At 37.2% G+C, this 15,203-nt stretch overlaps 1 protein-coding gene across 2 annotated transcripts; it reads left to right on the top strand.

Annotated features, from left to right (window-relative positions):
- Positions 1-5,910: 5,910 nt before the first annotated feature.
- Positions 5,911-15,075, top strand: LOC130043369 (olfactory receptor 4A15-like). Of its 2 annotated transcripts, XM_056135627.1 has the most exons (2): positions 5,911-5,995; positions 14,135-15,075. In XM_056135627.1, the coding sequence occupies exons 1-2, from the start codon at positions 5,956-5,958 to the stop codon at positions 15,073-15,075; spliced, it is 981 nt and encodes a 326-aa protein (XP_055991602.1). In that variant the 5' UTR covers positions 5,911-5,955. The 2 variants fall into 2 exon arrangements, with proteins under 2 accessions (XP_055991602.1, XP_055991608.1); XM_056135633.1 differs by lacking the exon at positions 5,911-5,995 and having other exon boundaries at positions 14,134-15,075.
- Positions 15,076-15,203: the final 128 nt, after the last annotated feature.

Raw genomic sequence — 15,203 nt, 5'->3', positions numbered from 1 at the left:
TGTTGGCTGTGTGCAAGGCAAAGGCCCTACCCGCTGTGCTATGGCTCCAGCCCTTTGGGAACTCATACTAAACAATAATAAACTTCAATGTTAGGCTTTATAGAGGTATTCCAGTTTTTAGACATTGGAATAGAATGAATGTTTGTGTTTTCCTAAGGTTCTTTGTTTTTAATTTGGTTTTTGACCACACTGGCTGTGTTTAGAGATTACTCCTAGCTTTGCACTTAGGGTTCACTCCTGATAGACTTTGGAGGATCATGTGGGGTAGCAGGGTTTGAAACTGGATCTTCACAAGTACCCTACATGCTATACAAATGCTTTGGGCACCCCCTGCATTTATTTATTTGATTTTTGGGTCACACCAGGCTATGCACAGGGGTAACTCCTGGCTTTGCACTCAGGAATTACTCCTGGTGGTTCTCAGGGGACCATATGGGATGTTGGGGATCGAACTGGTTGGCCTCATGCAAGGCAAATGCCCTACCCACTGTACTATTGTTCCAGCCCCATTCTTCTCTTTTCTTTTTTTTGCAGGGGGTAGTTGAGTAATTTATGTTGGTGTTCAGAGGCTACTCAAAACTCCATGCTCAGAGGAGCAGAAGTAGAGTGTTCTGGGATTCACGTGGTGCCAGAGGTTGGCCACAAACAATCCAAGTGCCTTGACCCCTTTTTCCAATCCTCCTTTCTAAAATTAGTTACAGTGTAGTGTTAATTTCGAGGTATGGCATTTGGGAAGTGAAGTTTGACCCTCATAAATAGAATCAATGTTCTTACAAAAGAAACATTACAGTCTCACTCCTGTCACAGAAGAGAACACCTTGAAAAAGAGGTGCTGGAAGCACCCTCTGACCATAAGTGGTCTGCCAGCATCTTGATGGTGTTCTGCATACGTCTTCAGAGCTACAAGAAATGAATGTTCACTGCTTAAACCATCCAGGAAGAGTATCTTAGAGGGGTCTGAAAGGACAAAGGCATTTGATTAATTTTTAATCTATAGTGTTATTTCATGTAATAAAATACAAATTTTGGCTATGTTCATAAGATTATGACTATATTCTTAAGCTCCCAAAGTCAGGGAAAGTTACTTAACATCTTTGTGCTCTCAGTTTCTTGAGCAGTGTCTAGGACATATTTTCCATATGCTTTCAGTATTATTAAATTTTTCATATATGGCATAAGTCTCTTCACTATTAGGTTATGATTAACTATTTTTTCTGTAAATATATTTATTTACTATAAATATTTATTTACTTATTTATTTATTTACTGCAAATATGCCAAAACCAGTAATTAAAATGGGTCTCATTCCCCTGACCCTGAGTGCATCACCAATATGGCAGCGTTGAGAAGGATGAGAAAGGAGAAGCTGATAAAAATCTCAAGGATGAACTAGGCTGCCAAAACGAAGGAAGACAAAAATGGTTGTCTGTACTTTCAATGCATGTATGCTAGCGTTGGATGCATACATCGAGGATCTGATGGTACAAGCGTGAAAGATCAAGTACGACATCATTGGTCTGACCAAGACAAGAATCACATCACATTGTTTTCGACACTGGAGAAGAATTGTTCCTCCGAACATGCGATAAAAGAGGCGTGGGAGGCGTCAGTGTCCTTGTCAACACGAACTTGGCCATGAACATTGATTCTACAAGCTGTTCACTCGAGTCATTCTGAATAGGATTGGCAGAACACTAAATGAAGGACAACCATGTGAGCAAGCTGGGTTCCGCAAAGGATTCAGCACCATTGACCATATCCACATGATAACCAAGTTCATTGAGGTTTCTTGCGAGTTCAAGATGCCACTCTCTAATGTTCATTGATTTAAAGAAGGCCTTTGATTCTGTTGAGATGGAAGCGGTCATTGAAGCCCTAGCTAATCAGGGCATTCATACGCAACACATCAGGATCCTCCGTGAGCTGTATTACAGATTCACTACCAGGATCTCACCATTCTACAAAGATTTGGTCATCGATATCAAGAGAGTGGTTTGGCAGGGTGATAGCATTTCACTGAATCTCTTCAGTGCCACCCTCGAGAACATCATGCTATGACTGGAATGGGAAGGAATGGGAGTGAAGATAGATGGTTGGCAACTACACCATCTCCACTTTGCTGATGACATCATTCTAAGAGCACCAAACATTAGCCAAGTGGCACAAATGCTGGCCTACTTCGACCGTGAGTGTGGAAATGTCGGATACATCTGAATCTCACAAAGATAATGTTTATGAGAAACAACCTTGTTCCTGACGCTCCATTCGCTTTCAATGGAACGACCATCTCCAAATGCAATAGTTATGTGTACCTAGGTTGAGAAGTCAACATGATGAATGATCTGGCACCTGAGTTGCGCAGGAGGAAGACAGCGGCTTGGAACACCTTCAAGAACATCGAAGATATAACTGAGAGGACGAAGAACCTCTGGCTCCAAGCACATCTCTTTGATTCCACTGTTCTTCCTGTAGTTACATATGCCTCAGAGACCTAGGCCCTATGCAAACAGAATGAGAACGCTATTTGGGTCTCCCAAAGAGGAATTGAAAGAGCTATGCTTGGAGTATCACGTTTCACCGAAATGAGAGAAAGAATCTGGAGTTCCAACCTCCCTTGATGATCAAGAATCAGGGATGCTGTCTCATTTTCCAAGGCATCAAAAATCAGATGGGCTGGACAAGTAATGAGATTTGGAGACAACCGCTGGACTAGAGCTGTTACCAACTGGATTCCACGGGATGTCAAAAGACCACGTGGCTGCCCACCTACCAGATGGTCAGACTTCTTCATTGAGATCCTGAACGATCGGTTTGAGGCTCTTTATTTTTCTAGAATGAAGGAACTACCAGGATCAATGTTCCTAGAACATTGGGCTACACTAGCACGCGACAGGGACAAATGGAGACTTTACTGGTGCCCTCTCGAGGAAATCGATGATTAACAGGAAGTCAAGTGATCAAGTGACTGTAAATATTATTTATTTTATCATATTTGATGAATATCCTTACCTTCTGTTTGTGCTCGGTGTATTTTAATACATAAATGGTACTTTATGAGTTTTGGTTGCTTCTTTAACATAAATATTGAGCATTTTCATTTAATTATAGCCATTTTATGTATGCCAATCTTTTCAAATTACGTTGGAATATAAAACAAGTTTTCACAAAATCTGTCTTATTTTCAGTGTGAAAACAATATTTTAATACATATTTTTTCCAAATAAACATGGCATGGCTGGGTATTTCTAGCACTGAAATAAGACCTCAGTGCGGAGTTTACTGTCTGGCTTTAAGTGTTGAAAAAAAATAACTTAAGGGAAAGAAGAACACAAGCTGTATAAACTTATTTGTATTTTATAAAGCAAAAATTAGAGAATAGTTATATCAAATGAGAACAAACCTTTGGCCCTAGATTATAGACTTTAGAATACCCAAAAGGGTGAACTGGTGGGCAGGGAATGAAGAGATATACTGGAAGTAACACTAGAACATTGTACTAAACACTGATGGTGGTGAGATGTGATAACTCCACATTAAAATAATAAGCTATTAGTACTATGGAGCGATAGCACAGCGGGTAGGGCGTTCGCCTTACAAGCGGCCAACATGGCCGACCCGAGTTTGATTCCTCCGCCCCTCTCGGAGAGCCCGGCAAGCTACCGAGAGTATTCGATATGCCAGACACAGTAACAACAAAGTCTCCAATGTAGACGTTACTGGGCCCGCTCGAGCAAATCGACGATCAACGGGAGGGCCTTTACCTTACCTTTACCTTACCTAGTACTATGGAAACTTATGACAAAAATTATCATAGTGAAATAAAAATTTGAAAAAATCTCATTCATAGGCTATTCCTCTCATTAGAAACTTAGAAAAAAAGACTGAAAATTTTACAGATTATAAAGGAATGACTTGACATTTGACAATATCAGTTCTACATAAAATATGTACAAACAGGATATAATAGTAGTAAAATACAATGCTTAAGTAAAATATGGGTTTTCCTCAGGAGATTTTTCTGGAAACCTCTGTAGCCTGAAGTTCAATATAAAATCAATAAAAGAAGGTGCAGAAACATAACAAAGATAATAGAGTCGCAGCTGCCAAGATGTCAGATATGTTTCTCAGATACTCTGTTAGATGCAGTAAATCATGAAAGAGGTAGTAGTGATTTCTGAAAAGAAATAAAAAGAGGAATCCTTCCCAACAACTTCTATAAAGATAACATTGATATTACTAAAGAAAATTATAGTGCCACATCCTCAAGGAACTAATGAAAAAAAATCCTCAACAAAATCTTACAACAACAACTTTACAATCCAACAACACCTGTGGCTGGAGCATCCAAGTGAGCCCGTGGAGTTTCTTTTATAAAGACACTGATCCTTTTCCTTAAGCCCAGCATTTAGGACGTAATCACTTTTCAAATATATACCTCCAATTAACGCTACACGATAAAATTAAAATTTAAAAGTAGAAGTGAAGAGTAAAAAGGTTAAGATACTTAACCTTGATTGTGGCCAACCTTCTGCTGATCCCTTTGAATACAGAGCTGGGAGTAGCACCTGAGCACCAACAGGTCTGACCCAACTACCCACTGCAAAAAATTGGAGGGTGGAAAACAAAAGAAGACAAAGATATTGCTAAAAATTATGGATCCACATCCTTGATGAACTTAATGAAAAAAATTCCCTACAAAATCTAAGCAAACTGAATCCAACAAAATATGAAAAGGTTTACATACCATAATCTAGTGGTATTCATTTAGGAGAGACAAATGAAGTCAAAGCATCAGTATTTTTGGATGACATGATAATATACATAAGAAATCCAAAACTCTCCTCTAAAAGGTATTGAAACTTACCTATCCTTCACCCCCAACACACTTGTGGTTAATTCCAACCATTGGCTAGTTCTCTCAGTCCCTGTTTTCCCTGGCTGTAGATATTCTTCAAATGAATTCAGTCATTCTATACCTTCCCCTTTCCTTCTGATACATTTCACTCAGCATGATACTGTCCATGCCCTTCCATTTATAGGCAAATTTCATGACTTCAACCTCTAACAGCCGCATAGTATTCCATTGTGTAGATGTGCCATAGTTTCTTTATTCATTCATCTGTTCTTGGGCACTCAAGTTTTTTCCAGATTCTGGCTATTGCAAATGAATATAATGAATATTGTGAATATAGTGAATATTGTGAATGAATATTGTAATAAACATAGGAGTGCAGATGGTGTTTCTACTGGGTGTTTTTGGGCCCCCAAGGTATATTCCCAGAAGGAGTATTGCTGGGTCAAATGGGGGTTCAATTTCTAGTTTTTAGAGGAATGTCCATATTGTTCACTAAAAAGGCTGGGACAGTCAGCATTCCCATCAACAATGAAGAAGAGTCCCTTTCTCCCCACATCCAGGCCAGAACTTGTTGCTCTTATTCTTTTGGATGTGTGCCAGTCTCTGTGTTGTGAGACGATATCTCTGTTGTTTTGATTTGCATCTCTCTAATGATTAGTGATGAAGAGTATTTTTTCATGTGCCTTTTGGCCATTCAAATCTCTTCTTTGATAAAGTTTCTGTTCATTCTTCGCTCCATTTTTTTCTTTTAAAAATATGAATGCTATATTTCTTCTTGACTAATTGCTTTGTGGATTTTCAAGGCTATATAAATAAGTGGCAAGAGTGATAAAAGTAACACTGTTTAACTTGTCTGACTTAAACTTTGAATTATTTTCTTGGTTTCTATAGCACTCATTTACCCCTCAAATTTATTATTTCAATAAGCAATGTGTGTGTGTGTGTATCTGTGTGTGTGTATGTGTGTGGTGTGGGATGGGGGAAGTAGGGTACATACCCAGTAGAGCTAAGGTCTTACTCCTGGAACTCAGTCCTGGAGATGTTTGGGTTACCATATGTGATGTCAGAGACTGAACATGGGTCAGTCTCATTAAAGGCAAATGCCCAACACGCTGTATTATCTCTCCAGCCCCTGCATGAGCAATGCTTAGAAAGGAAAGATGGGAGGCACTCCATTCTCTGATAGTTTTTTAAAATTATAAGATCTGATTATGTTTCTGGATTCTTTATTTTTAAGAAAGTATAATCTACTTTCAAGCAAAAATCTGATTTGCAATTTTGTATGTTTATGTTGCCTTATTTTTATTTGATAAAAATGCATATTGATTAGTAAAAGTGTATTGGTTTTTAAATTAATTATGCATGTCATACACAAAACAATGCTTTATTTATTACTTTACATTGATAAAAAAGGCTGATTTAATAAAAATAAAAGTCATGTTCATACACGTTTGTGTTTTTACTTTTAATTAATAAGTGATTGTTCTTTACTGCCATATGCCTATTTTTTCTTTTCTTATTTTTAAATTTTTATTAGTGAAACACTATGAGGTACAGTGGTAGACATACAAATTTTTGTGCTTGAGTTTCAGTTATACAATGATCAAGTACCCATCCCTCCACCAGAGCCCATTCTCCACCAACAATGATCCCAGTATACCTCCTACCCCCCCCCCCCTCCACCACCACCCCCCGTCCCACCCCGCCTCTGTGGCAGGGCATTCCCTTTTGTTCTCTCTCTCCTTTTGGGTGCTGTGGTTTGGAAAAGAGGCATTGAATGGCAATCATGTTCGGTATAGACTACTATACATGTTCGGTATAGTCTACTTTCAGCATGCATCTCTCATCCTGGGAGGATCCTCCCAACACTCTTTACTTGGTGCTCCCTTCTCTATCTGAGCTCCCTTTTCCCCTAGCATGTGTGGCTGGTCTTCAAGCCAAAAAAAAAAGAATTGCTTTAGCTATTCGTGGGGGCTTATTTTTCCATAAGAATTTCAGGAGTGTTTGTTCCATTTCTTTGAGGAATGTCATGGGTATCATTATAGGGATCGCATTGAATTTGTACAATGCTTTGGAAAGTATTGCCATTTTGACAATATTAATTCTCCTGATCCATGAGCTGGGATATCTTTCCATTGTCTCATGTTCTTTTTTATTTCCTGAAGTAATGTTTTGTAGTTTTCTTTGTACATGTCTTTTACATCCTTTGTTAAGCTGATTCCTAGGTACTTGAATTTCTGGGGCAAAATTGTGAACGGGATTGTTTTTCATGTCACTTTTTTCCTTTTTGAGAAATGCTTGCAGAGCAATAAATTTTCCCCTTAACATGGATTTAGCTGCATCCCATAGGTTCTGGTAGCTCATTTCTTCATTCTCATTTGTTTCCAGGTATCTTTTGATTTTGTCCTTGATTTCCTTCCTGACCCACTCGTTGTTCAACATTGAGTTGTTTAATTTCCAGGTGTTTGATTTGGTTTTCCGTGTCTGTGTGTGATTCACTTCTATCTTCAGTTCATCGTGGTCTGAAATGATTGTTGATAATATTTCTATCTTCCTGATTCTATTGAGGTATGTTTTGTGGCCTACCACATGGTCTATTTTGGAAAATGTTTCACGTGCACTGGAGAAGAATGTGTATTCTGTCTTTGGGGGGTGTAAAGCTCTATATACCCTGTATAGATCTATATACCCTCTCTCTTCCATTTCTTCCTTCAAAGCCAATGTTTCCTTGCTGAGTTTTGTTCTTGTTGATCTATCCAGAGGTGATAAGGCAATGTTGGAGTCTTCGGCTACCATTGTGTTGCTAGCAATATCCTCCTTAAAATCTGTTAGCAGTTGTTCTAAATATTTAGCTGTTCCCTCATTAGGTGCGTATACATTTAAGAGTGTGATTTCTTCCTGTTGTAAGGATCCCTTGATAGATGGCCTTCGCTGTCCCTTCTAATCGTTTTCAACCTGAAATTATGTTGTTAGATACTGGTATGGCCAGCCCAGCTTTTTTGAGGGAGCTGTTTGCTTGCAGGATTGTTTTCCATCCTTTAACTTTAAGTCTGTGTTTTCTCTGACTGTTCAGATGAGTTTCTTGTAGGCAGCAGAATGTTGGGTTCTGTCTCTGAATCCATTTTGCCACTCTGTATCTCTTGATTGGTGAATTTAGACCATTGACATTGATAGAAATTATTGTTATGGGGTTTTGTGCCACCTTTCTGTAAGGGTTTATTATGCTTTTAGGATTTGTCTTGTCTTATAGAAGCCCCTTTAGTCCTTCTTTTAGGGTTGCTTTTGATATAAGTTCCTGATCTGCTGTTTATCCACAAAATAGTGTACCATCCATTTGAGTTTGAGTGAGAGTTTAGCCGGATAGAGTATTCTTGGTGAAGCGTTCATTTTATTGAGTTTTTTCACTATATCCTGCCATTGCTTTCAGGCTTGAAGGGTTTCCTCTGATAGGTCTGCTGTAAATCTAAGGGGTGTTCCTTTGTATGTGATTTCCTTCTTTGACCTTGCTGCTTGCAGTATTGTGTCTATCCATGGCATCAATCATTCTAACTATGATATGTCTTGGGGTTTTTTGTTAGGATCTCTTTTAGCTGGCACCCTTCGGGTTCCTTGAATCTGAATAGTTGCATTGTCCAGCTCTGGGAATTTTTCAGCAATGTTTTGTTTAACCGTGGCTTTTTCATTGGGATTGTTTCCCTGAGTTTCTGGTACTCTAATGATTCTAATATTGTTCCTCTTGGAATCATCTCCTAGGACTCTGGTTCGCTCAAGAGCTATTTTGAGGTCTCTTGCCATTGTTTGTTATTGCCTGTTGGCTTGGTGCAGCTGATCTTCCAGCTCACTGATTCTGTCTTCAGCTGTGGCCATTCTACTGTTGAGGGAACAGACTGAATTTTTTATTTCATCTATGGAAACTTTGATTTGTGAAATTTCTGTGTGTCACTTTTCACTTTCTGCTCTCATTTCTTCCTGGATTTTCTGATCCATTGTTTCTTTCATGTCCCCCTTCAATTTACTGGATATTTGTCTCACTGTTTCATTGAGTTCATTGAACGTCCTCATTACTTCATATCTGAATTCTTTCTCAGAGATGTCCCTTAGGTGAGTAGCACCTACTGAGGTTTCTGTACTCTTTTCATCATCCTCCCCACGTGGTGGGGATTTGCGTTGTTTCTTCGGGTTGGTTTGGAGGTATGGAGACTGAGATGTGACTTGAGATTGCTGAGTATGAGCGGGTTACCTGCGGCCACAGGCCCGTAATTAGGCCATATCCACTTCTTCAGAAGCCATGCTCACTTCTGAAGAAGCCACGTCCCCTACGGGTACCTGGTGTGTGTGTGTGTGTGTGTGTGTGTGGGGTACAACCTGGGGGAGGAAGAAGACCAGGCACAGCCTTGGGGATGAACAGGAAGAGGCTCAGGGATGGTGAGCATCCAGGGTCCTAGAGGACTCCTGGGGCGCGTACCAGGAGAAAGCCAACTCCGGGTTCGAAAACTTACCTGGGGAAGGAAGTAGACCGGGCACAGTGTTGGGGATGAACTCCATGCCTATTTTTTAAAATTCCTTTAAAATTATTGGTCTGAGGATTCTTCTCAAAATGTAGAATGCATGGAAGGATCATGTGAAAGATCTCAGTTCTTTAGAGCATGGTTCCTTAGTGAATTCTATCTTAAATAATCTTACCTTGGGGACAGCTTTTAACAACTTATTAAATTTACTTGTTGTTCATTGTTGAGAAAGTGCCCAGTACTATTTCTTTTCCTGGGGGAAAACATCTCCTCGGGTATAAATTTTACTTTCCAGGTGTAGTATAAAAGCTGTTACCTTACTAGACATGAATCATATTAAAACAGTAATATGAATGCTTTAGAAAATATCTAACTTCTACTTCTTTGATAATGCACTTCTCTTGCATTATTGACTAAAAATGATGTTTAAGGCCCATTCAACTGAACAAAGAGAATGAGGTTTAAAATTTTACTCTTGATAAAACTATGAATAACTCAATTTGATGATTTATCAACCATGTTAACTATTCTTGAAGCCGATTGTGAATCATTTTATTATGCAAATTATGAAATGCATATGAAATTTGAAGAAGGTGGTTTTGCTTTGTACCAGCACAGAGATCAATATTTCTGTGTCACAGAACATTTACAGGTGCTGTAACTACATACCTTGAACTGAACTTTTCTCTGCAGTGAATACTTGGTTGAAGTGGTAGGCTTCATCAAACTACACACTTATCTTCCAGATTTCTATTGGGATTATAGAAGCATGGATTTAAGACAAACAAAAAGAAAATAGCAAATCAGGTAACATATTTATAAAAACTCTTCACTGTTCTGAGATAGGGCAAAGTAAATTTATTTGGAATAAATTATGCACTTTTCTTAAGAAGTATATTCATTACTTGATCTCGGAAAATTTATTCTAAAAGCCTGGAAATAAGATAATGCATTTTAAAAATATTTTATAGATTACTATTAAAACAATCATAGTTTTCTACATTTTTTTTAAAATTTAGAGATGTTTAAATCACTTAGAGTTTTGTTTGTATGAATATTAATTAGTTGCTGGGCAGTTTTTACCTTATGAGTGTTATGAGCTAAGGACACTGTTGTATAAATATGTTTGAGTCTGACTCCTCTTATTTTATATATATATGCCAAAGAAAACATTTTAATATGTAAAGTAGTATTCATTTTAACAAAGGGAAATGCAAAACTAACAATGTGGAATTTTTAGTTCAGAGAAAGCTAGTTCTTAGATTCACTGACCTGTATTTATGTGTGGATAGAAAGTGAATTTCAGTGCCAAAAGATCAGAATTTATGAAATTTTTAATACACAGGATCTATAGAATCTTGAAGAATATGCCAGCATTTGTGTCTGCCTCAGTAAATTATACAGGTATGTTTTCATTTTTATGTTTTCTCATTAAAAATGACAAAGAATGAAACTGTACATACTACATTTTCACTCTGACCTATTTTAAAATTAATCTATCTTTTTTAAATTGAGGTAATGACAGTTTACAAGACTGTAAATGTTTTAGGGGTACAATTTCACGTCTCTCTGAAATACATGTAGTACCCTTGATTTCTTAATTTATGAAGATATATCTGATTTAAAATTTAGTTCCAAGGATAAATTTCCAAGAGTTTAGTTTCAAGAATAAATAGTTTGAGAAAAATTAATTCAAGGAAAAAATTTAATTTCAAGGATAATTTTCCAAGAATGTGCAGGGGTATGGTCAAGGAAATTTCTATAATTGCATAAACGGTAAATAAACAACGGCTTTCATAATTGTCATGACAAGGAGCAGATAATATATTCACCCTTCAGGGAATGCTTTTTAAAATCTTGGAAAAGAGTGGACTTTGGGGAAATGAGTATAACACTAATTAACAGTTGTGGCAAGTAATGTCACATGGTGAAACATTAGTAAATACTATCTTGAATTTATTCATTGCTGATTATATCAATACTTTTGAGACCTTCAGTTTTATATCCTATTTATTCCTTAAATTTTTTCTATGTGTTATTCTTCTATACAGAACTATTATAATTGTTATTACATACATGTAAATATGTTATAGTTTGTTCAAAGTCTAAAACTCAAATTCCTACCAGAATTTAGAATTCAAATTCTCAAAAAAGTATTCAGTGTTAGCATTATGGAGTATTTGTACAAAATCACAAAATCTGACAAAGTATAAAAATGAAAAAATATACACTTTAAAAATTTCGTATTTTCTATATTTCCTCCAATGCATTCTTAACTGCATTTAGGTTTTAGAGGAACCTTCTTGTGTATGTTTCTTTGAAAAATAGCTTAAAAATGTAATACAATTTTAAACTATATTTTTTACGGGTAAATGATAATACAAATACAGGGGTTTAGGTACTTGTCTTGCATATGACCAGCACTGGTTCAAAAGTCCTAGACCACATATGGTACACCTGAGCAATCCTAGTGGTCACTCCTGAGCACAGAGCCAGGAATATTGCCTGAACACTATTGCATTTGAGCCTCCCTCATCCATTTCCAAAAAGACAAAATAATTTACATGAAATTCACTTGTACATATTTACAAAAAAATTACTTGAATCTTATATGAAAAGCAAAAACAGATCATTTGTTTTTGTAAGTAACAGTGAGTGTTTTGTATTCATTACAGACTTGGAGAACTCACTGGAAAACTATTGAGTTCAAAATAACTAGATGGGGGCCTGAAAGGGAGTGCAGGATTCGGGGCACTTGCCTTGCAAGATAGACCCTGGTTCAATTTCTAGCACCAAATATGTATTCAAATACATTTTAATATATGCTAATTCAGCAAAACAGATTACCAGAAAAACTCTGTCGTGTTACTTTGAATGTCATGAATGAAGCAATTTAATGTTTCAGAAACACATAGCATTAGACGTCAATAAAAGTATACACTAAGCATATAATTTTCTCAAGATAATTGAAGGAAACAAATTCAATTTTAAGCTTTTATTGTTGCTGTTTTGGTTTATTCATTTCTTTGGGGGGGGGGTTGGTCACACCTACCTGTGCTCAGGGCTTCTCTGCTTAGGGATGACTCCTAGAGGTGCTCAGGGAATCTTGTGGACTGTTGGGGATCAAACCTGAGTCAACCACATGCAAAACAAACTTTCTACCTGCTGTACTATCACTCCAGCCTTTCCAGATATTTTAATAGTGCTCACTTCAGCAGCATTTACACTAAAATTGAAACAATTTGCGTATACCCAAGCAGAGATCATAAATTCATGAAGCATTCCATATTTTTAGATTAAAAGAAATATTTTTTAATACAGAGTTTTTCTATTATAACATAGCTTAGCTGAAAAGCTTTTTATTTATTAAAAAAATTTTTAATAGTGAGACACCATGAGGTACAGTTGCAGACTTACACATTTTTGTGCTTGGGTTTCAATTAGACAATGATCAGATAGCATCCCTCCACCAGTGCCCATTTCCCGCCACCACGGATCCCAGTATCCCTCCCACCCCCCATCCCCCCCATCCCACCCTATCTCTGTGGCAGGGCATTCCCCTCTGTTCTCTCTCTCCTTTTGGGTGTTGTGGTTTGCAAAAGAAACATTGAGTGGCAATCATGTTTGGTCTACAGTCTACTTTCAGCATGCTTCTCCCATCCTGGGAGGATCCTCCCAACACCTTTATTTGGTGTTCTCCTCTTTATCTGAGCTCCCTTTTCCCCCAGTACGTGTGGTTGGCCTCCAAGTCATGGAGTAAAATTCCTGAAAAGCTTTTTATGTGTTCTGAACTGTGCTTTGATAGCATAATCAATTCCAAGTAATTTTGGAAAGTAGGGAAAGCATCTATGTAGTACTCATTCATTTTGACTTACATTATCTAGTTTTTTCTTCCAGTTGCCTAGATTTAATAAGGGTTAAATGAATTTGTAATTGTGACTGTGTATGTGTATTTTTAAAAAGGACACTGTTTCTGTTAGGCATTCTTGGTCTGAGAGGATTTAATATATTTACCCCTGTGTAGAAATTCTCTTATGAGACTTATGAGACTTGATGTCCAATTGGTTAAAACTTAATAAGTATATAATAAGAACATGAGTACACATAATATGATTCTTTCTTTTATTGCTTTGGGTGATTTATTCCTTGATTCTCGGGGATCATAATAAAATAATTCGAGGGCTGTTATGGCCTCAAGACACAAAAAACAAGACCAAAATAGCAACAAAAAGGCATGTAAATGTTTATCTACGTTTTATGCCTATTAATCCACTGGATAATAATTTGTACAAATATTAAATCTATGTATACAATCTCTACTTAAACACACTTAGACTCATCATATGTGTGTTTGAGTGTGTCTGTGTATATGCGTGTAAATAATTCTCATGGCGGACCTATGAAGAAGTAATAAAGACATGATACAATGTCAAAAATGCAATGTTTGTGAAAGCATTATGGAGAAAGAAACTTTGTTTGAGTTGAGTAGATCATCTCCCAGATATTCCCACATTCACATATGCCTCTCAGAACACTAAAATATTATCACTGTAGTTAAACAAGAAATTTGTGAAAATTTATTGAATCATTGATGAGGGAGGTTCCAAATGCTTGTTTTCTAAAGAATTTCATCTCAGCAGCCCTATAAGTCAAACATGATTATGTAAGGTATTATGCTTTTCTTATTTACATTAAACTTTCTATCTTTTGAAATTTATTATTGGCTCTTTTGTTTATAGTCTCTGACACTGGATACCAATAATTTCAGAAGAACACATGGAAAGTAAGCACAATGTGACTGAGTTTGTCCTCTTGGGTCTCACGCAGAACCCCAAAATGCAGAAGGTTCTTTTTGTTGCTTTCTCTCTCATCTATATTGTGACAATAGTGGGCAATCTCCTTATTGTAGTGACCATCAAGGCTAGCCAGTCATTGGGTTCACCCATGTACTTCTTTCTGGCTTATTTATCATTTATAGATACTGTGTATTCCACTGTCATCGCTCCCAAAATGATTGCAGACTTGCTCTATGAGAAAAAGACCATATCCTTCCAAGCTTGTATGACTCAAGTTTTTATAGAACACTTGTTTGCTGGTGCAGAAGTCATTCTTCTTGTGGTGATGGCCTATGACCGATATGTAGCCATCTGTAAACCTCTTCATTACTTGATAATCATGAATCGGCGAGTATGTTTTCTCATGCTGCTGGTGGCCTGGACTGGAGGATTTCTCCACTCGGTGGTTCAGTTTGTCTTTATTTATCAACTTCCTTTCTGTGGTCCCAATGTCATTGATAACTTTGTGTGTGATGTCTACCCCCTAATGAAACTTGCATGCACCAATACCTACCTCGTTTGGATTTCTCTGATAGCAGATGGAGGGGCAGTTTGCAGTGTTATCTTCTTCATTCTCCTAGTTTCCTATGGGGTTATATTACATTCTCTGAAATCTCATGGTTTGGAAGGGAAACGCAAAGCCTTCTATACTTGTGCATCCCATATTACCGTGGTCATTCTCTTCTTTGTTCCCTGTATCTTTCTTTATGCAAGGCCCAATTCCACCTTTCCCATTGATAAGTTTATGACTGTTTTTTTCACTTTCATAACTCCCATGCTGAACCCTTTAATTTACACTCTGAGAAATGCAGAAATGAAAACTGCTATGAGGAAACTTTGGACTAAAAATGTATCTCTAATTGGAAGAGGGCTGTAATCCTAATGTGGAACTATTACTTTTCAATCAAGGAATGTACTCATTCTTAGACACTACATTAAAATCTTTCTTATTAGCATTAGACTATCTATTCTTAGCTTTCATATAAGTTAATATTTATGTAAATG

The sequence above is a fragment of the Sorex fumeus genome, unplaced genomic scaffold (assembly GCF_029834395.1).
Source record: "Sorex fumeus unplaced genomic scaffold, SorFum_2.1 ptg000007l, whole genome shotgun sequence".
In the NCBI taxonomy this organism is placed as follows: domain Eukaryota; kingdom Metazoa; phylum Chordata; class Mammalia; order Eulipotyphla; family Soricidae; genus Sorex; species Sorex fumeus.
Note: the sequence above shows the minus strand (reverse complement) of the source record. Positions and strands in the feature narration are given on the sequence as shown.